The sequence below is a fragment of the Schistocerca nitens genome, chromosome 1 (genome assembly GCF_023898315.1).
Source record: "Schistocerca nitens isolate TAMUIC-IGC-003100 chromosome 1, iqSchNite1.1, whole genome shotgun sequence".
Lineage (NCBI taxonomy): Eukaryota > Metazoa > Arthropoda > Insecta > Orthoptera > Acrididae > Schistocerca > Schistocerca nitens.
This window is the reverse complement of record NC_064614.1, coordinates 966,261,805-966,289,511: the sequence shown is the minus strand read 5'-3', so window position 1 is coordinate 966,289,511 and position 27,707 is coordinate 966,261,805. Positions and strand designations below refer to the sequence as shown.

Genomic DNA, 27,707 nt, shown 5'->3' with positions numbered 1-27,707 from the left:
ACTTCAGCTTGCTCCATCTAAAGCTGAACCTGAAAACTAGACTATGGGAATAAAAAAATATTTTAAAAGTGATTGGTAACAGTTTTCTGTATTTATAGTTACATTTGATTCTGCATTAAACTGTTATACACTCAATAACCTTGTTTGTAATCCAGAGCAAACCCAAAAGGTCCTGTTATGTTTGTCTAAGGATATATAAAATAAATGTGTCAAACATTTAGGAATTTTTATTGATGCCAACTGAATTGGGAAGAACATATCAATCAAGTTTGCAAAAAGATACTCACCACTGTCCTATTAATGTGTAAACCGAGAAATAAGGCTCACAGTAGTTAATTTTGTATGACACATTTCGTTCCCTTTCAGTCACATATCTTATTCCCATACCTTTCTGGCAAAAGCCTCAGATAACGGCTGAAATGAAATCATAGCATATGGCATTATTGACTGGGGGACCCCATATGGGATTGTTAGACCACCTGGTGCAAGTCTTTCTATTTGATACCAAATCGGCGAATTGCGCATCTTTTGTGATGAAGATGGGATGGTTAAGGTAACACAAACACCTAGTCCCCAAATGAAGAAAATCTCTGATGCAGTGAGGAATTGACCCCACAACCCCCATTCTGGAGGTAGCGAAGCTAACCTCTAGACTATGAGATTCAAACACAAACAGCTAAAAAATGGTTAACATATGGAACAAAATTTACACAATTCTCAGCCAGCCAGCACACAACTGCCCCCCTCCCCCTTGCCCTTTCCCCTTAGGTTACCTTGATGACTGTGGCATCAGAAAGGGCATCTGGACACACAATTAAATGACAAAATAAAATTTGCTTATTGCTGAAAAAGCTGACCCTGTACCACATGGGATAAATACCTGGAAAAAAAGACAGATAGATATGGGGACATGCCCCTATTTATCAACACCTAAAAGAATTTCTGTTTAATAAGCTGTGATCTCATCAAACACTGTTGTCCTCTTTGTACCAGGTTTAGAATACTAACAGCATTGCCAAGAAGAACACAAAAAATTGTGTAGTGATCAAAGCAATTCACAAACACATTACCAGAAATAATGCAATGAATGACATCCCAAAGCACAGACTAGAAAAATTGAATCTAGCAGAAAGTAAATGATCTCAAAAATTTTAATCTCTCTCTGCTCAATCCATCCCATTAAAATATTTTAAAATTCAATTATATAACTGGCTGACAGGAAACTCATGTTACACTTTGAGAGATTTGAACAACATTGACAATGCTGATTTTAATATTTAAGGCTGTGGCTGTATCCTTTGATTGGACTAGACCTCTGTTTATACTAGGTTGGTGCACAAGTTTGTAGCGCTTTTGTTTCATGTGTCAGTATTCCGGTTGCTATGGTATACTTACATATTGTCATTTTGTTATTTGGAGACAGTGAGTGGAGCTGTGGACACTAGAAAATGGAGTGTCAAGTGGAGAAATTTGAACAATTCCGACATATTCCTCTGAGTGACAACAGTGGAGACAGCCAGAAAGGTTTGCACCCTATATGAGGATAATGACATTGGACAGAGCATGGCAAGATAATGATTTTCGCGTTTTGAGTAGGATCATTTTGACATTAGCAACTCTCAATTTTCAGGAACACCTTTGAGGTTTAAGGAAGATAGTTTAAACACATTAATTCACAATAATCCAAATCAGTGTACTCAAGAACTGGCAAATGTGACAAACTGTGATCATCCAACCATCATGTGATATTTGCACACAATGAATATTAGAGTATCGCACGCACTGAAGCTGAAATCACAAAACACAGTGGGTGGTCATCTGCTTTCTCATCCATCATCAATTGGCTTGTGAACAACATGACCACTCCTATCCCGTAGTGCTGCTAGTGACGAAAAATAGCGTCTTTATGCTTACATAAGAAAAAGAAATTAATGGTTGTGCCCAAACACAGCAGCAACTCCCCAAACAAAGACATGTGTGCTTTCACAAAAGATAATGTTATGCATCTGTTGGAACAGCAAAGATGTGGTGGACTATGAATTGCTTCCCCAAGGTGTAACTATCACTGCCTACATTTACTGTCAACAACTGAGACACTTTCCGGACCATAAGAATGACGACCTGGAAAACTGTGTCAAGTGATACTAATCCATGATAATGGTAATGCCCACCTGCATCCTGCTTGACTGACAAAAAAGATTACACTAGAGTTGGATTGGGAGGTCATTCCGCACCCACAATATTTATCTGAGCTTGCACCCTCTGATTTTCACAGTATCTGCTCTCTATCTAACAACCTTCAAAGAACTTCCTTTACGGATGAAAGCATGCTCCTATCATGATTTGACGAGTTCTTCACCTGAAAATCACACGATTTCTACAGCCATGGCATTGAAAAGTTACCCCAGCATTGAAACGTTGTACATAGTGAAGGAGAATATATGAGGGTTGTAAGTACATAGACCTGTTTATTTCTACAATGGTTTACATCAGTTTACAGCTTGAACATTTAGCTATTTTGCGACATAATCACCATTTCTGTCGCATTTTTGTAGACGCTGGGGCAGTTTTTGTATGCCCATGTCATACCAGCTCGCCGCCATGCTGTTCAGAAAGTTATGAACCTCTTCTTTCACATCGTCGTCGGAGCTGAATCGCTTTCCGGCCAAATGTTCTTTTAACCTAGGGAACAGATGATACTCACTGGGCGCCAAGTCAGGACTATAGGGTGGGTAGGTGATTATGTTCCACTGAACCTGTTGCAGGAGAGCAACAGTTTGCTGAGTGATGTGTGGGCGAAAGTTGTTATGGAGAGTGGGTACGCCCTTGCTCAACATTCCTCTTCTCCGGTTCTGAATTGCCCGTTTGAGTTTTTTCAGACTCTCACAGTACCTGTCAGCATTAATTGTGCTCCGAGTGGGCATGAAATCGACCAACAATACCCCTTTCCGATCCCAGGAAACAGTTGTCATGACTTTATCGGCAGACTGTGTTTGTTTGAATTTCCGTGGCTTTGGCAAAGAAGGATGCCGCCACTGGCGTGATTGCTGCTTGGTCTCACGTGTAAAGTAGTATGCCACAGTTTCGTCACCCTTGACAATTTAGTCCAGAAAGTTGTCCTGTTCGGCTGCAAGGCGGTGAAGAAATGCGTGGGAAGCATCAACTCGTTGCCACATGTGGTCCTCAGTCAGCATGCGTGGCACCCATCTTGCGCACACCTTCCGGTAGTTCAATGTTCCCGTTAAAATTCTGTGAGCGGTGCTTCCGGAAACCTCAGGAACCAACGTGCAGAGATCATCCAGGGTAATCCGCTGATCTTCACACATGCTTTGCTCAACCTTCAACTGTCTCCTCAGAAATTGACGGTCTCCCACTCCTTTGTTCACCGTGAATTTCGGTCCGACCAGGTGCAAACTCTCTACACCACTTACGAACATTTTTGACATCCATGCAAGACTCACGATACACTTCTGCCAAGTGGCGATGAATTTCAATCGGTGCAGTGGCCTTTGCGTTCAAAAACTGAATAACTGCACACAATTCGCACTTGGCAGTAACATCCAACAGGATCTCCATTCTCAACGGCTGCCAAGCCAAGACTGAGCGCCTCAGCGTGGCGTGCACATGTTTACACACAGCGCGTGAAGCACTCTTCATAACAGTGTGACCAACTGCCACACAAACAGAGTTATGTACTTATAAAAAGCAGGAGACCTTACTTTTGAGATTACCCTCGGATTATTGATGACTAAACTCTCTGTTGTGCGTATCTGTTGTGTATGTTAAACTTATGGAAAAACACTACGAACTCATGCACCAACCCAATACATATGATGAAGTCTGTATCATATAAAATGATCAGTAGTGATTAGAGATTACATACACCAAATGAAAGTTGACCATGCCCCTTTTGAACTGCAGAACTTCCGATCATTCTTATGCTTCCTCCAAGGCATGATCATTTTGGCAAACAATATTATGTAAAATAAAACAAAAAGCTACTATGTTCATTTTACACAATGCTTAAGAGGGCATCTTGTGCCTATCTTTTCTGTAATGCATCATCAGTGTAGATTTCCTTCTTCTGAAGGCAAAAAGATGTGGTGCCTTTATAGACCTGTATGTATCGTCACAAAACTGCCCTGAAGTGTTCTATGGCTGCATGGAAAGTAGATAATCATTACAGTCTTCTCAACAATAGGCATAAAGCTAACTATAATTATTTACTAATGGTCACTAATTTTTTAAGTGCTGATAAAAACTTTTATATCAGTCTTACCTTATATGGTGTTGGATTCAGATTTCGTTTGTGATCCTGCCTCAGAGTGCGTAGAGAAGCATGGACTTTTGATCGCACTTCACTGAGTGTAGGAAGAGGGCAACAAATTTTACCATCCTGCCAGCAAACCTTAGAAAGAAAGCACATCAATTTTAAATTATGCCTGTATGACAGGAATTCCCAAAAAACATAAAGACAAATGAAACACACATCAGAATGAAGTAATCTGTAAAATATCTTGATAGGAACCAACATAAACTGCTTAAGAAAGTTTTCCACTGGTAGCATCAAATAGTTCTTTTTTTTCTTTTTCTCTCTTTTTTCCTTCCAGCTGGAAACCTCTTGCCTCAGTATTCTTTTGACCACAGGAAATTGTTACATACAGCCATCTGTGTATTGGAGGTAAAAGCAAATATGTATTCTCAGTGTAGTTCTGCAGTATGTGCCGTGTCTCCAAGCATTAATGAGGCAATGCAACTTGAGTACGCAGTTCAGTCTGTCGACATGGCTGAAAGGGCAATTTCTAGTTCAGACCATGTACACAATATCACTTCACAGGAAAAAGTATTGCAGCATGGGAAGCTGCCCATCCATCTGACATACACTGCACTGATGTCATTCGATCTTTTGACCAACAGTGTGAGACAAAAATCACTGAAGGTCTGCCTTGTAATGAATGCCCAGGCAACAACACCAGCTGATGATCATTACCTACAAACTATGGTTCAGAGGTACCCAGAGGAGGCTATCAGCAGGACTGTGTTGATCCAGACAGTATGCAACCACTTCCACATAACCAGTTTGTCCTTGAGGAGTCCATAATAAACAACAGGGCAAATCCCTTAGTACTGTGGTGTGCGAAGAAGGCAGACAAGAAAATGCCTGAAACGAAATCTGGATGAATGCTGTTCGGTTCTCTTCACCAAAAAGTTTAGGGATTTCTCTCTGACACCTAATAATCATTGAAAGAGTGTGGAGGCAGCCACTTACCAAAGCACATCTTGAGTTTGCTCAGATTCTACCATCTAGGGTATCAGTCATGTTTTGGGCCAGTATCATGTATGCCTGTCACTGCTATCACAGGTAATTTGAGGGCTACGCAGTATCGGTACATAATCCTCCAAATGTTGTCCAGCTTTACAATCAACATATTGGTAATGGGTTTGTTGAAAGACAGCAATGCATGAACAAACTGTGTACATCTCTATAAACATAATTCTTTCCCGTCAGTCAATTAGAAACTTGATTACAGTGAATATGTATGGACTCTAGCATGGTATAAAAGCTGATCCAGCATGAGTTGACCTCTTGTTGAATTCCAAGATGAGTAGAAGCCACTTTTCTTCATGTGACATACGATGCACATGACCGTATTTGTTGTTGCTGTGATCTTTGGGGCATCGCTAAACAAGAAATTATCTTCATCAAAAATGTGACTAGCTGCTGTGGTAATATGAACAACACACGAAAGCCATTCATGATTTTACAAAATTTTTATTATCTTGGCATGCTGGTCAGAGTAAACAAAGAAGTTATGCAACACTTCCAACAAAATGTTCCAGTCAGCCATCCTCTCTTATTTCTCTCATAATATTTATATTCTACTCAATGTCTGAGGATTTAGTTGCAAATAAAACATTACTCACAAGAGACCAATCTGTGTTTATTCAAAGATGAGTGAAATAGAACATCACTGCCTGTGGCACTGAGAAACTACTGAAATCATTAAAACTGAACAATGTTCCTAGGCCTGATGGTATTCCTACCATATTTTATAATAAATTTATGGCCATGATAATCCCTCTTTCAATCATAATATATAGGAGATCCCTCGCATAAAAAACAGCGCACAGTAGATGGCAGAAAGCAAAGGTCCCACCCATCCACAAGAAGGGCAGCAGAAGTGCTACAGAAAATTACCATCCAATATCAATGATGTCTATTTGTTGTATAATCTTAGAACATATTATGAGCTCAAATGTAATGTGGTATCTTGAACAGAATGACCTCCTCCATGCCAACCACCATGGATTCCGAAAGCATCAATTATGTGAATCCAAACTAGTGCTTTCTCACATGATACCCTGACAGCCTTTTCACATGATATCCTGAAAGCCATTCATCAAATCAGTCAATAAGATGTAGTGTTCCTTGACTTCCAAGGTATTTGAGTCAGTACCACATGTACGCTTATTACTGAAAGTATGATCCATGTGAGATTTGCATGTTATCTAGGATGGAGAGTCATCGATGTGAAAAGGTGTTGGGAGCCCTGCTGTTCATACTGTATATTATGAACTTGCAGACAACATTGATTGTAGCCTCAGGCTTTTTACAGATCAAGTCATTATCTGTCATGAAGTAACGTCTGTAAAAAGCTATGCAAGTGTTAAGTCAAGATCTTGATCAGGTTTACAAGTGGTGCAAAGATTGGCAAATTGCTTTATATGTTCAGAAATGTAAAATTTTGCATTTCATAAAAAAAGAAAAGAAACCATATCCTTGTCTGAATCAGTCGACTCATACAAATATCCTAGTGTCACAATTTGTGGGGATACGAAACTGAATGATGACATAGATTAAATCATAGGTAAAGCAGGTGGCAGACTTCGGTTTGTTCATGGAACATTATGAAAATGAAATGTCTACAAAAGGAGATTGCATACAAAATACTCATGTGGCCCATCCTAAAATATTGATCAAGTGTTTGGATCCTGTACAAAATAGAACTAACAGGGGATGCTGAACAGATACAATAAGGAGCAGCACAAATGTTCACACACATTTTGACCCATGGGAGAGAGTTATAAAACTGCTGAAAGAACTGGCAGACACTTGTAGATACACAAAATGCTCGATGAAGGCCTACTCAGAAAGTTTCTAGAATCTTTTTTAAGTGAGGAATCTAGGAACAGACTGCACTATCACTCCCACAAGGATCACGAAGACAAGATTAGACTGATTACAGTGTGCACAGAGGCCTTTCAGGAATCCTCCTTACCATGCTCCATAAATAAATGGAATGGAAAAAAGCCCTAATACCTTGAACAATGGGAAGTAATCTCTCTCGTATACTTCACAGTGGTCTGAAGAGTATAGATGTAAAAATAATTTGCTGTGAGCACCAAACAGTGCATCTGATTGTGCAAATCAGTCAACACATCAACTGTCACAGCACTTGTTTTATTAACAACTTTCATAATAATGGAAGGCATTTTTCTGATTCAAACTGCATCAGTCTGTCCTCTGTCATGTGTACTTTTGGTGGAGATAAGTGCTATTACATGTGAAATACAAACTTCTCCATAGACTGCCTCTAGATCTATTCATTCTTGGCCTTTTTCTTTAAAACATTCACTACAAAGAGCATTAAAAGGTCTCATATCTTTAGCACCCCCTGCAATAAACTTTGCTGCTATTCTTTTTTTACTGCTAGCATCCCTGAATGAGCTTTTTAAGTGTGGGATTACTTACAACTGTGTTTCTATAAAATGAGTCATTCCCACTTGTAAACACACTAATGTAGAGCAGTTTTTGAACAAAATACCCAGCAGACATGCTATTTTTTCTACAATAAACAATAATTTATTCCAGCTGTTGCTATTTAGACCCTCCCATTTCTTCACAATTTACACCCTGGTTTCAATTTTACTTCTTACTGCACTTGCTTCCTCATGCTGAATGTTTCCAGACAGACACAGCAAGTGAGAAGCCTATGCTAGCTGTAGTCACATGGATAAAATTATATTTCACACCTTTGGAGTCAAACATGACTTAGGATTTTGTCACCACTTGTACATGTGGCCACATTAACTGGGGTGGGAAGCCTATCCAGTTAGGTTGTGTTCACCCTGCCTAACATTTTATGCTCACTTACTCAGCCTTGCATGGTTTAACATGCCAAGGAGCATTCAACTGTGTTCCATGCATGGAGTGGAATAATATGGTAAGGAATATTGCACAGCAGCAGATTCTGATATTACAGAAGTGCATTTTCGAACATACTGTCTTTATGTTAGATACTGTTTTATTTTCTTCACACTAGAATTACTTTTTTTATTTTCACATGGCCTTGTAAGGGACAAACTGAACCTATAGGAAAGTATAAATATGTAGGTGGGCTACTTAAATAGTGGTGTCAGCTACTTGATTTAATAACTTAATTTTTTGCCTTACTTTTGTGTTTAATCTGTCCAACTGTGAGAATTATCAGAACAGAAGCTCCCCAAAATTAGTGCTTACAGCTTTTTTCAGTATCAATCCTGCCTTTAGCAAAAATGCGTCTACACATTTCTATGGTTGTTTTGCATAGCTTGGAACAAAACTTAATGATCAACTGTCTTAAACCAGAATTTTCCAGTAAACGCTAAAACAATATTGTTATTTGCAAAGTCAGAACACATAATGCACTAATACTAGTGCTTTGCAATTATGGACACTCACAGTTGGACAATGACAATATTAACACAACCTGGCAACAGATATGTCACTCAATAAAAATTAAAATAAGAAACTGAAACTTAACTGGACACTCTGTGAATATCATTCTCTTCATGGAGGAGCTTCATAATAGTAACAAAATACTTGCATCTTACACTGTAAATGCCTCTGTCTTGAACGACTGCTTTCGTAATTTTTCCAAATGTGTGGGAATTTGATAAAATGTGTACATTAAACATTCCATACTGTAAGTCTATGTTTTTAACTACTAAACTGAGATGAAGAATTGTTTATGTGCCTTTTGATAACATAGTGAATCACTGAGTTGTCACCTTTACTCCTTAATTTAGGATCAAGACACTGAAACATTTCTCTTCATGTTTACATACTATTCTTCTTTCCTAAATTTTTTTTATGAAACCATCTCTAAAGGCTCAGGAACAAGCATTAGTCTTTACAAGCTAATAGGAATTAGCTGCAATGGGAACAGGGTAGAACAGCACAGACACACAAAACACATTAAACTTCAAAGTTTATTTTTATAGATGAACCACAAAGCATAAAATTACGGTTTTATCTTGCAAGTTATTTTTAGACAGTATTGTGCTCCATGTCACACTTTTTGAAAACATATTTAGTGTCATAAATTTTCAAAGCCGTATTTCCAAGAAAATGATACAGAAGTGTTCCACCGAAGTTCAGATTTTTCAAACATTCAGATCTCTCTACTAATCGTAATCGCTGAAATCAATCAATCCCCTAGAAATTATAACTCCCTCTGTCATAGTCCCTTCTGTATCATTTTGTGGCTCTTCAGTTAAATTGGATGTCATCCTTCCAGTGCCCTAGAAATCAGTTTTAACATGTGACATGTTCAAACAAACCTTAAGTAATGGCTCCACTCTTGTTGGAATGACATAAGCACGTTTTGATTCTTCAAATGGATGCCTGCACAGCACTTTGTGGCCCACCTCCGGTGGTGGCTCTACAGATCTCTTAATTAGATCAATTAGCGCATGCCCTAAAAAATAGAATTTTATCAACATTTACAAAGTTTTCCACTATGAAAATGTTAACAAAACATCTGAAAAATCAAAAAAAATTACACTTAAGAGTGTGTGTGTGTGTGTGTGTGTGTGTGTGTGTGTGTGTGTGTGTGTGGAGCCAATGTTCTACTCATTATTGTTAAAAATATACTAGAGTTGGACAGGGTACAAAAGATCAGAGAAAGCATACAAGAGCTACATTTTCAGCCTTTTCCTATAGTGTGTATTACTTGTGGCACAGTCCATATCAATTCTGGCAGACAAGGAAAAAATCTTACCTTCATAGTCTCGGACCTTATTGAATTTAGCATATGTTAAAATGAAGGACTAAGTAAGGAACACATCTTTTTTTCTCCAAAAAAATTTCTGCTCCAAGATACAGCCCTCCGAATATGACAGTGCGCATACCATTTTGAAGATGCGAATTTTGGAAAAAATGTTAAAATTCTGTATCTCTGGAACAGTTCTAGTTGGCTTTTTTTATTTGAAAGATAATTGCTTTTTGATTACAAAGAAATCCTCCATTTGGACTTATCTGTCAAAGTTCTTTTACTATAGTGTTCTAAACTTTTTTATAATTTACGGAAATTTTTTTTTCAAAAATGCCAGTCCATAAAAGTTTGATTTTTTTCCCTGTTGATTAGTACTATATAGTTCTACATTCCCTGAAAAGAAGAGCTTCCACTTTTAGGTTGAACAGGTTTTATAAACACTGAAATTTTTGCCATACATAAAATCTGTTTCATTATCACATAACAGGCTCATAAAAATAAAAACTAGCCTTATTTAACATAATTTTAGTTCTGAAAGATGAGTAAGACACTCATTTTTCAAGCATTTTAAATGGTTCCAAAATGTATGTGAAAGGTCCGAAGACAAAGGTTTCAATTTATACAACTTCTGTACACTTTGTTTTGTACTGAAATTAGCCAGTCAATTAACTAAAAATGTGTTCCACTGCTTCAGGACCTTCCTTTGATATAGAGAGATGCCTTCCTGTTGAACCAATAAGAACTGAAGCACTTGCAGTCTTCAAAACATTGTGAACAGAAAGTGAGCACTGATGGTGGTGTTGCTGTCCTCCAGCTAAAAATCTATATCCAGGAGCTGGTCCATGTGTTAGCATAAAGTTCACTGCAGTTTCGTTTAACTCTTAACTGGTGTCTGTAATCTCTGCAATCCACCAGTCACAGTCATACACACGTCACAAATATCCCCCTTCTCAGTTGTGAATCTGAATATTATCCTGCTGTTTCTGAGGTGTTGGCCGAACGAACGAAATTTCTTCTTTCTTGCTCTTCAAAGTGCGAGCAATGTGAGTTCGCCCATCACTTTCGAGTGCAAAAATGTGTCTTCGGAATTCCTTTCACAGGAGTAGTTTGTTTGGACGATTCTTTTTTCTGCTCACGGAATCCTTCGATTTGCTCTTTGCACGAAAGAATGAGGGCTGTGGATGTGTAACATTTCACAACTCTCGTAAAATCCTCAGCACGCTGCATCGCAGCTGTATTTGGTCTGGAAAGATTATGTTTTGTTGCATGGCACTTCAGCAGACCACCTACTCCATCACAAGGCCCCTTTCCATTGGGGCATTGAATACCCAGTCAGTTGGCACAAGCGACTTACTCAAAACAAACAGCTGGTAACAATTCTTAAAATGAGTAGGAGCACCATCAGAAATAATTATGTTCTCTGCCCCTGTTTGCAGTTTAAGAATTTTGTGCATTGCTATTGCTAGCCAAGCATGTGCCGAGTCATGTCCTGTGTCATCACCTATAACTGCAACACTTGTGGTCTTGCTTTGAAAATATCTTACTCCTGTAAATACTGAAACCTGGTCGTTACTCCAATGATACCCTTGTACTTCTTGTGGGAGAATTACACACCAGTTCTCAGCAAAATCACAGTGAAGCACTTAATATAGTTCTTCAGTCCATGCAGACCTCTTCACTTCTGCAATGTTTTGTTGCAATTCTTCAGATGCTGGTGTGTTACTGCTTTCACTGATGATTTGCCAAGTTCATCAATGAAACTGCCAAACACAAGTTTTCTTAATTTATTTTTCTCCCATGTCACATACGTAATTTCTGCAGAGTTATCTACTACGTCTTCCAGGCCAAGTGTCTGTAAAGACAGTCCTCCCTTTCCAGGGCAGTCACCACATTCTTAAAATAAAAGAGTCTCTCGCTTTACGTCATAGACTACTAATAACTTCACATGCCCAACCAAGATGTCATATGTCATGTGCTCCAGTAAGGTCTTCAAAGTTTCACAGAAAGTTCAAAATTTGTGCAGTACACACATAAACAGACATCTCTGGGTGGCTATGGAGCTACCCACTTAGGTCGTAGCACATAAAATTTTGATCTTCCAATACCGTAAGTGAAGTTGTGTAGTTGCTCTTATAAATTGCAAAAGTTTCTTTAATACTGCGAGTCATGTACCTCTTCACTTTCGCAACTTTTTGACCTTCAACTGTTACATTTGTAGTGTCTTTTTTTGTTGGCACTCTGGCGAGAACAGTCCCATTTATCGTTCAGATAAAATGACTGCACTATTTGAACTTGAGCTACTTCAACAGGATGACCATAATAGGGATCTGGTCTTCCAAAGACTCCTTTTACAAACCTCACATTTCCTGATTTCCTACCATGTACTTTGATACTGAGGGAACATGGCCCAAAATTGTTTTCTTTGAAAATGTCTCTGGAATAATAGTTAAAACTTGCACCTTTTCACAGTAGGGCGCACAACAGCTGAGATGATATTTGTGAAAAATTCCTGGCAAGAGGTGCAAGAGTGCTTTGGTTCATTTTCTTCTGAAGATGGAATTTCTACTTTGAAGAGAGTGGTCAGTTTCGCTGTAGGGTATTCATCCATAGCTTTAGTTATTTTCTCTGCACTTTCTTGATGCATAGAGCTTATGACTTGACTTCACTGACCACAATTTCTTAACAGAACTAATACCTACCTGTGTAGTTGACTGATTCAGGGTATTTAATTCTTCCTCTATTGATGCAAAATCTGCATCATGGCAGGCTTCACCTTTTTCAGATAATATCACTGTTGTTATTCTGTCAAAACATTTAGAACACAAAAAGTCTTCACTGGAAACAACTTCACTTTGTTTTTTAAACAGTGTCTTCAAATGAGAACACTTATTCCCAACCTGAACAAAGTCTGTTTTTTGTTAGTCTTATATATCACTCTTTTATGGATATGCAAATAGTCAGCACACTTCACTCTCCTGTGGCCCCAGTCAGAACACATTTTGCTGCAATTTAGTTTCTTACCATAAAATAACACACGTAAAGTTAAAAACTATTAGATGGTTTTTTTTTATTAAACTGAAAGTCATAACAGAACAACTGAACAAAAACGCCTGTTTTACTCTTTGATGGTACAGCACTTAACACCCCTCCTCAATTTAATGATTTTACATTTAACACTAACAAAAATTAAAATAAACCCAATAAGCTCCTCAAAGCAATGAATCTAAGAGCTGGTAAGCCTTTGGTAAAAATATCTGCAATCTGGTCCTCCGAACGTACATGCTCGGCCATGATGATCCTGTGGTGGTGTAGTTGACGCAGAAAATTATAATTAACATTGACGTGTATCAACCGTCGATGTTCCCATGTTTTCAGTAAACGTATACAGGACTGATTATCCTCAAATATACGAATTGGTGGCTCATCCAGCAAATATTTCACCCAGAGCAACTCAGCTGCAGCTGTCACCAAAGCTACATATTTTGCCTCTGTAGACGACAAAGCAATACTAGTCTGTTTCTTTGTTGCCCAACAGACGGTGTTTCCAAAACATTTTAATAGATAACTAGAGGTAGACCTTGCGTCTTCTTTTCTATTCCATTTTGCACCAGCATAGGCCAGAAGAACTTCTCGATTCCCCTTTCGATAATGTAGTCTCATATTGACGGTTCCTTTGATATATCTCAAAACTCTTTTTAAGCTTTTCCAGAGTTGTTCCGATGGATTATTTTGGTATCTGCTCAAGAAGTTAACCGCAGCACACAAATCAGGTCTTGTTGCTGTCATTGCGTACATCAAACATCCAATCAACTCTCTGCAAGGCTTATCGATCATTTTTCCTTCCTTGATTTCCAGTTTAACTTCTATAGTATGGACTCTACAAAAAAGACAATTGATTTATTTAAGGGGGGGGGGGGGGGGGGAAGGGGGAAGAGGACTGTTAATCTGTATCTTGTGGAAAGAGGACGTGTTGCTAGGCCATCGCTCAGAACGTATTGTTACATTTAATGAAAATTGATATTTTAGTGATAAAACAGAGTAAAGTACGTGTAAGAGTTGCCAAACATTTATGTAGACAAATTTTACATTTATGTATACAAATTTTCTGGAAGTGAAGAATAGAAATATCTTGTTTTTGGAAAAGGAGGTGAACTTCATTATTGTCGCCGTCTATCAATGGACAGAATTTTAAGTGTACAAAGTTCACTAAAATACAGGAAAAGAAATGCATTCTCTATAGTTTTCATTCAATAAGTAATAACCTCTCATAATTTCTTAATTACAGTAATTGGATTATGTTCTTGTACAATAGTATGGTGCTGAACTCCACTGACCAATTTTGATGTAGCAGGACGTGTAGTTTGAAGGAAGTTTGTGTGCCAAACAATCTCCTTTTCTCACAAAAAGCAGATTGCTGTTTGATCTTATTTACTTACAACAGTGGTCCCTTAGGTATGAAAAGCTAGGAAAACTTGGGCTCAAAGCTATCCGAAATACGTCCAAGTAACTAACAGAGTCGTATTTTAAACCTCATACAACAAGATTTTCATGATCTGGACTCAGAGCCAAGACACTCTATCTTCGATCCTTCAAAACCTCAACACCTCTCCCATCTGCTTCACCTGGTCCTCCTCAACCCATTGTGCCACCTTAGTAGATATTGACCTCCTCTGTCCTGATAGCTTCATCCCAACCTCTGTCCACATTGAACCCACCAGTAGCTGCATTTCAACAGCTGTCATCCCTTTCACACACAAAAAACCTCTCCCAAAGAGCCTGGCCACCCAGGGATGGCATATCTGCAGTAACCAGAACTTCCATGCTTGTAATGCTGAGGGCTCTCTCAAAGGCCTTCACAGACAGACACTATCCCCCAGACCTAGTCCGTAAACGGACCTCCCATACCATCCCCCCCCCCCCCATACCACCAATCCTTGCACCACCCTCAAGAACCAGCCACAAAGGAGTGCCCCTTCTGTCACCCAGTACCAACCCAGACTGGAGCAACTGAACTACACCCTTCATCAGGGGTTCGATTATCTACCATCATGACCTTAAATGAGGGACATCCTAAATGATATCCTACCCACCACTCCTAAAGCGATGTTCTATCGCCCACCCTACCTCCACAAAATCTGGGTCCATCCTTATGCCATTCCCAATCGCAACCTCTTAGCACAAGGATCATACGTCTGTGGAAAACACCTGCCCAATCCACCCACCCAGCACTTCCTATTCCAGTATTCACAGCTTTATCCTATCCCATCAGGGGCCATGCCACCTATGAAATCAGCCGTGTTATTTACTAGCTCTGCTGCATTTATTGCACAGCTTTTTATATTGGTAGGACTACCAACCAGCTGTCCACCAGGTTGAATGGCCACTGCCAAATTGTGCCAAGAGCAAAGAAGCCCACCCTGTGGCACAACGTGCAGCTGAACATAACATACTTGATTTCAGTGGCTGCTTCACTATCCAAGCAATCTGTATCCTCCCTTTCACCACCAACTTTTCTTAACTGGGCAGATGGGAATTATCCTTACAACCTAAAGTACGATAAGTTAGCTTCCCTACTAGCAGATACTGTAAGGGAGGCCACAGCCACACAATGTATGATCCCTGTGGTTAATTGTACCAGGCAGACAGGTTTTTTGGGTTAAAGCCAAAGTCCATAGAGACAACATTCAAGAAAAACAGAATAAAAGAAGCTTCATGTGCACTAAATAGAGATAAAGCTAAGGGTAGTATCAATTTACTTAATCAAAATATCAGGGAAATAAAAAATAAAGTAGATGAACTGTTAGTGTGTTTAGATGATCTCAAAAATAAGAATGAGATTGATATACTTTGTCTGTCTGAACACCATGTAACTGTGGGGATGGAAAGTGTCTGTATAAATGGGTATAACTTAGCATCTTACACTTGGGCAGATCTGGCATGGATAAAAGAGGAGTTGCCATTTACACATAACAAGGGTATAAATACAAAAACCGAAGAAGTAAGCAAATTTTGTGTCGATCAGTGGTGGTGGTGGTGGGTAGTGTTTAACGTCCCGTCGACAACGAGGTCATTAGAGACGGAGCGCAAGCTCGGGTTAGGGAAGGATTGGGAAGGAAATCGGCCGTGCCCTTTCAAAGGAACCATCCCGGCATTTGCCTGAAACGATTTAGGGAAATCACGGAAAACCTAAATCAGGATGGCCGGAGACGGGATTGAACCGTCGTCCTCCCGAATGCGAGTCCAGTGTGTCGATCAGTGCATCGAAGTTTGTGCATGTGAACTACAGTTAGATAATGTAGTGTTGATATTAGCAACATTGTACAGGTCCCCATTAAGAGATTGGGAACTATTCATATAAAAAAGTTTGACTCCCTATTATGCTGTCTGTCAGACAAAAAGAAAAAGTTATTAATCTTTGGTGATTTCAATGTAAACTTTATAAAATGACTTTTATCTTAATAATATGAATAGTTATATATGTGTTTTTGGAGAGAGAGAGAGAGAGAGAGAGAGAGAGAGAGAGAGAGAGAGAGAGAGAGAGATTGGTTTTTGATTGAGATTTTTACTTTAATTCTTAACTGGTACCTGAATTTTGGTTGCTGCCTCCTTGAATGATCAGCTTGGAGGAAGTTAATGTTCTTTAAGGTTTAAAATATGACTCTGTTAGTTACTTGGCCATATTGCGGATAGCTTTGAGCCCAAGTTTTCGTAGCTTTTCATACCTTGCTTCTGGGTATGAATGGTGGTGTTTCTTTTTCTCTGATGAAGGCTACGGCCGAAAGCTTTATGCAAGTGTCTTAATTGTGCCTGTCTGCAACTTAATGTGTCATCTTTATGATACGTAGCAATCTATCTTTTCTAACATTGTTGATATTTCTGCCAGGAGTTCCACTGTTTGACTGACTGGAAATGGTTGTTAGGCAACTTGGAGACCATTGGCAGCCATTCATGGATTTCATGTTCCCAAACAATGATGGAATTTTTATGCCACAGGGACACTATTATTGACAGTTGGTTTGAAAAATATTCTGAGCAGTTTGAGTAAATGATCTGCCCATACAGTTTGCCCAAAATGTATCCCATCAAACATTTGTAGGAGATAATAGAGAGGTCAGTTTGTGCACAAATCCTTGCACCAGCAACACTTTCACAGTTACAGATGGCAATAGAGGCAGCATGGCTCCATATTTCTGCAGGGGTCTCAAATGACTTGTTGAGTCCAGCCTTTTCTCGCCTCAGTGTATGTTTTAGATAGTAAATTTCAACACTGTGGTGCACAACATACTTTTGTTTATAAACAAATACATAAATAAAATGTTACTATTGCAAAGTATGTGGATTACATTATGACATGATGACAAAGGAGTCTTATGTAGCATACTAGTGTCAGAACTTTATTGGGAAAAAAGTGGAAAGAGAAGAGGTGCGTAATCATTGTACACAACTGTCAAGATAATTCCAGTTTGTGGGAGACACAAATAAGAATTTTGATGTCTCTGTGGGACACTTCTATTTCTGCCTGGAATAGACACTACTAAAAAATGTTGAAAATCAATGCACTAGGCACATGCCTGTTGAGAGGCAAATTTAATCTCTTGATGTCATTTATAATTCGATGCTGCAGACCCATAATTTGGACCTTATTAGTCAGAGGATAATCCCTGGATGTTTACAAGTACCATATTTACTCGAATCTAAGCCACACTTTTTTTCTGGTTTTTGTAATCCAAAAAACCGCCTGCGGCTTAGAATTGAGTGCAAAGTAAGTGGAAGTTCTGAAAAATGTTGATAGGTGCTGCCACAACTAACTTCAGCCGCGAATATATGTAGTGCTACACAGGCATGCTTTGCAGGCACCAAAACCTCTGTGTCAGTAAATAAATTTAAAAAAAAGGTGAAAGACGAGCTTTTTTCTCCGCCCCGAGTTTCGCCCACTGCATTTTCATACATTATCCAATGAAGTAAATACAAATTCCGTACTGTTCATCTTCGAATGTAGCAGCATTTCAATGTACTACGAAAATTCGACTGGCAGGACTGTTTGGGATGTTTGTCAATATGGCCAACTCTTTGTTCTGAATTTTTTCCTACCTGTGAGAAGAGATGGTTGCTAATAGGAATTTTTATGAATTGTAAATCATATGCAGTATTCTCTTCACCATAAGAATAATACGAATATAAACATTTTGCCATGTATTGTTTCGTGTTTGCTGCTATCTCATTTAAATCCTGCCTGCCTAATAAACTACGAAACTAGTGTGAGACAAAAGCAAACGCGGAAGAATATACATATCATGTCATGTTTATATTCATATTATTCTTATGCCTAATAGTGATATAGTCAGAAATGAAGCACGGCAATTGACTAGATTTTTAAATCTAAGATGACTAATTTCTGTGCAGCATGTTATGTACAAAAGAGGCATCTGAAAAGATTTTCAAACGGAGAAAAATTTTAGCTAAACTCTCATTCAGAACATCATCTATCATATGCAGTCTATTATTTGGTTCTTGTTGATCATTATCAAAGAAAGCAGCAGTGTAAGTAACAACAAATAGCAGTCTCTTGCCATTGTTTCGCTAATGAGACAATTCCTCTCTTTTTTTTAATTGTAAGCAGCGGTAGCGCACACAAAAGCAAGCCATGCCGCGAGCGGTGACAGGCCGCAAACACTCATTATCAGAATGTGACAAACAGTGCACAACACAGTACAGTAATGCAGTTTCAGCTTATAGTGACGTAAACACCTATAACAAAGAGAACGGCACTTATCAGATCAAAGAAAAATAAGCAATCAATTCAAACCTGACGAAGCACGTGAAAAAGGAAGGGTACCTGTATAAATATGGACGGAGCGCCTGACGCATAGCAATGGCTACCTGGTAAAGCTTAACTGCTAAGCTTACGACTCGAACCAAACTACTGTAGCTGTAGCGTCATTCATTCGACCTAAATTGTGTCTCATATTACAATGGACCAACTTTGTTTCGATTTGGAGGTGCGGCCTGAAACTTTTCTCTCCCCTTGAATTTCGAGTCTCAAATTTCAGGTGTGGCTTAGATTCGAGTGCGGCTTAGATTCGAGTAAATACGGTAGGTCAGACACAGACAGCAGTCTGGAAAGCACTGATTACAGCAAAGTACCAATTCTATGTTCCAGGAACAGTTCTGAGACACAGGAGCTGATGAAGGCCAACAAATGCTGACCATTCCACAACAGGACCAATATAGACAGCATGGACTGGCCAGTGAAGCCTTAGAATCTTAATCCTAATTAGCACACTTGGGATACATCAGAAAAATGTCTCACACATAGCAAGTTGCAACCAAAGACTATTCCTGACCTCTGCACAGTTTTTCTCAGGAATAAATAGACTGCCAATTAAGTTCTTGGATCACTGCATAGTATTCCATGTCACTACCAAACATGTATGACATATCTGCTTTCTTGTTGTAGAAGAGATTTATCAGTTTTGTTACTTTTTTGCGTGTATATTTGGATCCATAGCCTTTGTAATAACATGACGTGGTAATTAATGTCTGTTCAGAAATCACTTGTTTATTTTTGATTAGTTTCAATTTTGGACATATATATATATATATATATATATATATATTAGTTTATTTACCATCTGATCCATATAGTCTGTACACATCCTTCTTTCCTGGCATTGTTATCTTCGCCACATCTTGACTAAGTTTTATTCTAGGGCTTCCATTGATTTCTACCATTTTGTACACACATCCAAGAGCTGGCTGCCTCTGGCATGTAACTGTTGAGGAAGTAAGATTTTAAAATTTGGCTCTCTCTTTTTCTGCCACAAATATACATACTGCATCATTATTAACATGATAAAACAAAACAACAAATGACAACCATTTATACCAATGTGACATTACCAGTGATGGAAACAGACATGCCATAGTCTTTGGCCAATTCAAGTTACTGGAAATATGAAAACAGAAATGACTGTACAAGTAATTTAAAAAATAAAAAGTGCAAAGATAAAAACTTACCCTATAGTTCATGTGTTGGATGGTAGATAAGACATACAAACAAGATTTTCAACTTGTTGAGCTTAGATTTCAGATACCTTTCTTCAAAGCTAATAACAAGCAAATTTGCACGTATACTATCCCAACACTGTGGCCCAAGCGGAAGGGCAGATACTCAAATGAATGACATTATGTATGCTATAAAAGTAAGTACGTGATTGTGATGAGAGGTGTTTCACAATAAAGTAAATAGGATGTCCATTATAATTATCCGGGCTGTTATGCCGTGGTCGGTTGATGAATTCTGAGGTGATTCCCAACGTTTCGTCTCCGACTGCGGGAGACATCTTCAAGGGGGTCCGTAGCTTGATGTCCCAACACACACACTGGCTCGCTACTGACTGTCAGTAGCGAGCCAGTGTGTGTGTTGGACCATCAAGCTACGGACCCCCTTGAAGATGTCTCCCGCAGCCGGAGACGAAACGTTGGGAATCACCTCAGAATTCATCAACCAACCACGGCATAACAGCCCGGATAATTATAATGGACATGATATTTCCGGCCGTGAAAGTTTACATTTTAGTAAAAGTAAATAGGGCACTGCTGATGGTGATCTTTTTGTACACCTGCAATTGTGACATACTTGATGTTCAAAATTCTCAATATTTATTACACAATTCACTACCATCACCAATCTGACAACAACTGCTGGAAGAATAATTCCTCGAGGGTCTTTAAGTGCACACCTGTATGCTGCACTTTTACATTTTCTAATGCATTTACATATCTTCCTTTCAGTCATCCTAACCACTTTTTCTTACCTCCTGGAATCCAGGAAAGAGCTTTATTGATCCAATTACCATCCAGTTGTCTCACTGTAAGACCTACCTACTTCCATTACATTTCCAGTATGGTGAGAACCACATCTTCCTTTCTTGACTGATCTGTGATCCTTATATTTGTTTCGCTATCTCTCCTAGTACTCCACAACATGCACCTCTCCAGTGCTTGCTGAGCAACCTTCAGTTTTTGAATGTTTTTTACAAATAAAGACTATGCCTCACAGCTGTACAACAAAACTTGTTAAACACCAACAATAAACTTTCCTTTTCACACATGGCTGATGCTCAGTTTTGACATCCCTTATTTAGTTTGTCAGCAGCACTTCACTTCAGGCAATAGCTGTTCACTGATCTGGATCGGTTTTGTGACTCTTCTGTTAATTGTTACAATTCTCTCATCAATGTGTTTGTGCTATATTATTTTAGTCCTATTACAATTTATTTTCCAGCATACTTTCGAACTTATTTAATTTGCTGAACCACTAACAAAACTGATCATCAACATGCAGATTCCAAGATACATAAAAGTATACATTCACAACACCAAAAGAATGTGGTAATCATATTAACTTCTTAGATACAAAATTAAAAAGAAAACAATTAGTACCTTTTTGAAATTAACTGTAATGTCACAACAGGCACAGAGACACACCAGAGCTTTTATTATCCAAACTCACAAAATCAGGCACCTAGAACTATGTTACATTAGGTCAACACAGTACCGCTCAACAAATAAACTTACTAAAAAGAGCTAGACAATATAATGGAGATAGCCGCAAACAATGTTGTGTACAACAGTTGCACAATCACCACACACACACACACACACACACACAAGAAAGCAAGCATACATGTGTGCTCATAATACTATTACACAGAATAAACAAAACAATAGATTAGATTAGATTAGATTAATACTAGTTCCATGGATCATGAATACGATATTTCGTAATGATGTGGAACGAGTCGAATTTTCCAATACATGACATAATTAGGTTAATTTAACAACATACTTAAGTTAAGATAACAACTTTATTTTATTGTGTGTGTGTGTGTGTGTGTTTTTTTTTAATATATATATCTAAAAATTCCTCTATGGAGTAGATGGTATAAAAACTTACAAATAATACCCAGTATTTTCAAAAGACAATACATCAGAATCTGAATTAGACAGAAAATTCTATTCAGAAATTCATCCCAAAACCAACAAAAGACAAAAACACATACAAAAAGAAGACATAAATCAATTACAATTTAAGATATGTGATGTGAGGAATATGAGCAAAAAAGGAGAACATCTGGCATCCGAAACAACAAAGTGAGATCCTGGAAATAAGGGACATAAAACCCCACATTAGCAAAACATATCAGTGAACGTATGTGTATTATGGAAGAACATATGAAAAAATGAGAATAAAAAAATATAAATGCCCTATAACCTTACAAAGAAATATACATAAAACTAAAACAGAAAAAAACCCTTTAAATGACCAAGTAAACATAACAAACACTTAGTGTTTACATTAACAGAGAAAACAGCAGAACAACATAACAACAGGTGTTCACCAGAATACTGCCACATAACTCCCTTCCCCATTCACTCCAAATAATCTACAAAACAGAAGTGCAACTGTCTGGCCACCTAGATGCATTATCCCCGAATGTTTACCTACCCTGCTGACAGTTATTTTATAAGCATTTGTAGCTGTCCTTCCCCCAAAACACACACACACACACACACACACACACACACACGAACATGCATGCAAGCACAACTCACACACATGGCAACTGTCTCTGAGCACTGGGGCTCGCCTGCAGACTGCACCTAACATACGCAAGCAATATGGGATGGTTGGGGAAGGTGATGTGCTGCTTTTGGGAGCATGCAGAGATGTGGTGGGGACAGGATGGGCTGCTAGGTGGAGAGTCAGGAGGCTGTGCTGGAGGGTGAAGTGGAGAGGAGAGGGGGAAAGGGAAAGGCGAGACAGTGAAGTAGAAAGACCGTAGGTGCGTAACTGAAACATGCAGTACTGGAGTGCAAGCAGAGAAGGCGATAGTTAGGGGGATTGATTGATTGATTGATTAATTGAGAGGAGTTATGAGACCAAAGAGTGAGGCCATCAGTCTCACGATTCCGAAGTGAGTCACAGAAGAAAAAGGGTCTTCTAAAAGTAGACGGATCCAGTCAGGGGAGTCAAATTATAAAATAATGAACATTAAACAAACACAGTAAAGGCATAAAACGTGAGACCAAATCTAAAAACTGGAAAAAAGGGGGGCAGTCATGAGTTCAAAGACTGAGAAGACTGTAAAAGAAGTTCCAACCACAACCAACCTGCCCCTGCTCCAAGACTAAAGTAAAACCTTATATCTGGAAATAAAAACCACTTTCACAGAGGAATCTGAGGACCAGTTCAACCATCTATGGATCGTCTGCTAATATTAAATTTAAGGAATCGGGAAGGCTACACATAACACGAATTGCCGAAAGAAGGGGACATTCGACTAATATGTGAGATACAGTCAGTCTGGTTCCATAATCACATTGTGGAGGTGGGTCGTTACATAGGAGGAAACATTGGGTGAGCCAGGTATTACCAATGCGTAAATGACATGAAACAGTGGACTCCTTCAGAGAGGAGCGGAAAGAAGAGCGCCAAACTGCAGTAGACTCCTTGATTGTGCGGAGTTTATTATTATGAACAGTAGCGCTCCAGATGGCATTCCACTTCTGGGCAAAGAGAGATTTGACATAGATCCGCATATCCGCAGTTGGAATCTTGAAAGGAAATGGGTTAAGTACCTACTTCTCTAGCTAAATGGTCAGCCAGTTCATTCCCTGGGATGCCCACATGACTTGGGACCCAGAGAAAGATGACTAAACAGGCAGCACACTCAAGGGCAGAAAGAAGGTCATGGGTAGCAGAGAACAAAGGGTGACGAGAGTAGCATCAGTCAATAGCCTGCAGGCTGCTCATGGAGTCTGAACAAATTAAAACACTGTGTGGAGGGAGGCCCAAGAAACAAAAAGGAGGGCCCTGTGAATGGCTAGAAGCTCTGCTTGGAACACACTACATGATCCCAGCAATAAATGGTGTTTGAAGCCAGGAGGAGACGTGAAAGTGTATTCCACCTTATCGATTGTCTTAGAATAATCAGTGTAAAAGATGGTGACACCCTGGAACTCTGCAAGGATAGCACATACAAGACGGTGGAAAACCACAGGAGCGACAGAGACCTTAGGACTGTGGAATATATCGGTCCTAATCCATGCTCTGGGAACCATCCGGAGGTGGGGGAATGGGAGAAAAGACATGGGGTGCAGTCCAGTGAGTGGAGATCGCAACAGGGGAAAGTGAGACACGTCTACCCATGAACGGGTGTTAGGAGGGAGACATCCCTCATTGGCGATGAGCACAGGGTACACAGGATGGTCAGGGAATTGGCGAATGGCGATTGCGTAAGAAACAAGTAGTTGGCTCTGTCGGATGTGTGGAGGGGGAATCATTGCTTCTGTGGGGAGACTATCAACAGGACTAGTGCGAAAGGACCAATAGCCAGACACACTACACAATGATGGACAGGGTCAAGGAGTTCCAAAGTGGAAGGAGCTGCTGAGCCATAAACCTGACTACCATAATCTATTCTGGACAAGACCAGAGCACAGTAAAGATGGAGAAGAGTAGAATGGTATGCACCCCAAGATGTGTGGGCCAGGAGGCAGAGAGCATTAAGCTTCCGCATACATGTAGCCTTTAGATGGCAAATGTGGGGCAGCCATTTCAGCTTGTTATCAAAAATAAGGCCCCAGAAACGGGACTGTGCTACAACATTGAGCAGCTGGTTGCCTAAATAAAATTCTGGATCAGGGTGTACTGTGGGTATGGCACCTTAGAGCTGGTGCTCAGCAGATGCTAGCAACAGAGGTCACAAGCCCATTGATGGTAATGAGGAAGAGTGTCACACTTAGCACAGAACCCTGTGGGATACCATTCTACTGAATTTGAGGGGCGTTGAGTGAAGTGCCAGCTTGCCCGGAAGAGCCAGTGAGATAAAAACTCACGGATAAAAATGGGAAGGGGACCACAGAAGCCACAGTCATGGAGGGTAACCAGAGTGGGGTCTGTTCAACTCTGTGTTTCTGCCGGAGAAAGGTAGAAGGGTAGGAAGAGGATGACAACGCCATCACAAAGTGTGTCACGAGGACCAATGGATCAGTTCACAGAGCACCTTGGAGATTCAGAACCTGGACAGTTGACTGTTGCTGGCAGCCCAGAAACTAAGCAGCTTGGACCAAACCTACGATAAAGAGGCATACACCCCACGGAGGAAACATTGCGCTCCCAGTATTCCTTTTTATTCTGCTTAATAAGTAAGGAGCCTTGGCACAGAGGCACTTAAAAGTGAGCAGGCTGCTCTATGAAGGGTGTTGATTAAATCACTGCAGCACTTGTTGGCAGTCCTGGACAGCGACTGCGACATCCTTGGTCCACCACGGTACCGGTCGATGGCGAGGGGGACCTGCAGATGAAGAATAGTGGCAGAGATGCCTTGCATGACTGCATCATTGGAATTCGAGAGGGAGGTGTCAAAGTGCGCAGTACACTTATATGAACGCCAATTGGCCCTGCAGAATGCCCAATGCGGGGGCCTGTCTGCCTGGTGGCAGCAGGGGAATGATAGAAACACCGGAAAGTGGTCATTGTGACAAAGGTCATCATGGGATGACCAATGTAGAGAAGCCACGAGGGCAGAGGAAGAGATCGTGAGATCGACAGCAGAGAAGGTGCCATGAGAGACACTGAAGTGGATTAGGGAACCATCATTGAGGAGACAGAAATCGAGGTCCATGATAAGTTGGTCAATTAGGACACCCCTACCCATTGCAGTGACACTCCCCCACAGTGGATGGTGGGCACTGGGGCCCCCAAGGAGGAGAAACAGGGCGGGAGTTGCTGGATTCAGGTAAACAGTGCAACGTAAGCAAGTGGCCTACCTGGAAGGAGGTCGACATTGCAAATGGTAACTGCTGGAGTCGTTTGCACTCTAACCACTACCGCTTTCAAGTTGGTACATAGGGGGATCCAGTCACTAACGACATCGGAGCAAACCAAAGTGCAGACACCACCAGATGCTACCTGGGGCCAGCACAGTTCCGACAGAACACCTGATTACAACAAAATGTTGGAGAGTGGTCATCACGGAAATGTGTTTCTTGAAGAACAAGACAGAACGCAGAATAGGAGGAGACAAGACATTGCATTTCCGATAGGTGCCGATAGTATCCATTGCAAATCCACTGGATGATCGTGTGGCGAGAGCCCAAGCTAGACATGAAGAAGCCATGGAGGAGATCAGTAGCCATCACCAACTAGGATTGGGTGACATTTACAAATAAGATGTCAGACTCGGGTTGCGAAGGGAAGATGGTACCTCTGGGGACACTGGGGACGCCTTGTCTTGGGATTTATGTTGCTTCTTCTTCTCTTTCTGAGGTGGAGGAGGGCTGGACACAGGGGGAAGCACAGGCTTCTGTAAGATCTGGAACCGAAAGAGAGTGGGCAACCTTGGGGCGCACAGATGGTGCGCCTCATGGCCGAGTGGTGCTAAGGGTCTTCTGGCCTGATAGATGCCGGGGATAGAGGTCCCAGGAGGGTGACCGATAACTGGCAGATGCCGAAGAAGGGGGGCACTTCTTTGGGCTGGGAGGGGGAGCGGTTCCCTGATGGGAGGTCGTGGGAACTGCAGGGGAGGGGAAAGGGAGAGAGGGATGAGGCTGGGATAAGGATGGCGAAGGAGGAGGAGGAAATGAAGTAACACAGGTTAAAGTTGAAGATAGTGACATTGGATGGAGTCTCTCATATTTTTGGTGAGCCTCAACATAAGACAGGCAATCCAGGGACTTCTATTCTTGGATCTTCTTTTCTCTCTTGTAAGTCATACAAGCTGATGAGCGAGGGGAGTGATGGTCAGCACAACTGACACACATAAGTGGCAGGACACAGGGGCTTCCCTCATGGGAAGGGTCTTCCGTAAAGCAGGAAGAAATATGCCCAAAATGCAAGCACCGAAAGCCCAACATATGCGGAGGGACATATGGCTTCAGTGTCACATCTGTAGCACATAATCTTGACCTTCTCTGGGAGGGTATCCTCCTCAAAGCTAGATTGAAGGTGCCAGTATCGGTGCAGTTGTCTTTGCCACCCTTCTGCAAATGTCGAGCAAAATGAACACCATGCTGCTCCAGATTAGCCCGGAGTTCCTAATCAGTTTGCAGGATGAGATCCCTATGAAAAATTAGTCCCTGGACCATGGTGAGACTGGTGAGGAATGATACACACCGGGACATTGCCAAGACGATCGCAGCCATAAAGAGCTGCGGACTGGGTGGCAGAAGAAGCTTTGATCAACAGAGAGCCTGACCACATCTTACTAAGAGCTCCACTTCACCAAACTTGTCCTCGATATTTTCCACAAAAAACAATGACTTTGCGATGGTGAATGTGTCCTCATCCGCCCCAGTACAGACGATGTAATGGGGAAAAGAGTTTCATCCCAAGATGGAGAGCCTGGCCCTCCTCCCAGGGAAGGGAAGGTTGCCGGGTCATATGAAGCAGCATTCAATAATCCTTCACCATTAGAAGAGACAGCTGTTTGAGAATGGCCAGATTTTTGCAGCTTGATATACTTCATGCACCAAACATCATACTTGATACCACCCACTCTGACCAGGGGCTCTCTCCACAGGCGCCACCTAGCCACAGCAAGGGCAGCCTGGCACGGCGGCTGTTGCCGAGAGTTCAGATGCTCCAAGAAGACAAGCAACCAC

At 40.5% G+C, this 27,707-nt stretch overlaps 1 protein-coding gene across 5 annotated transcripts in view; it reads right to left on the bottom strand.

Annotated features, from left to right (window-relative positions):
- Positions 1 to 27,707, bottom strand: part of LOC126194988 (nicotinate phosphoribosyltransferase) — a 115,684-nt gene that overhangs the window by 17,525 nt on the left and 70,452 nt on the right. For all 5 annotated transcript variants that reach the window (XM_049933409.1, XM_049933416.1, XM_049933431.1 and 2 more), the window contains exons 10-12: positions 19,667 to 19,810; positions 9,604 to 9,740; positions 4,280 to 4,408 (exon numbers count right to left, since the gene is read on the bottom strand). In XM_049933409.1, coding sequence (XP_049789366.1) covers positions 4,280 to 4,408; positions 9,604 to 9,740; positions 19,667 to 19,810 — 410 coding nt within the window. The remainder of the gene's footprint in view (positions 1 to 4,279; positions 4,409 to 9,603; positions 9,741 to 19,666; positions 19,811 to 27,707) is intronic.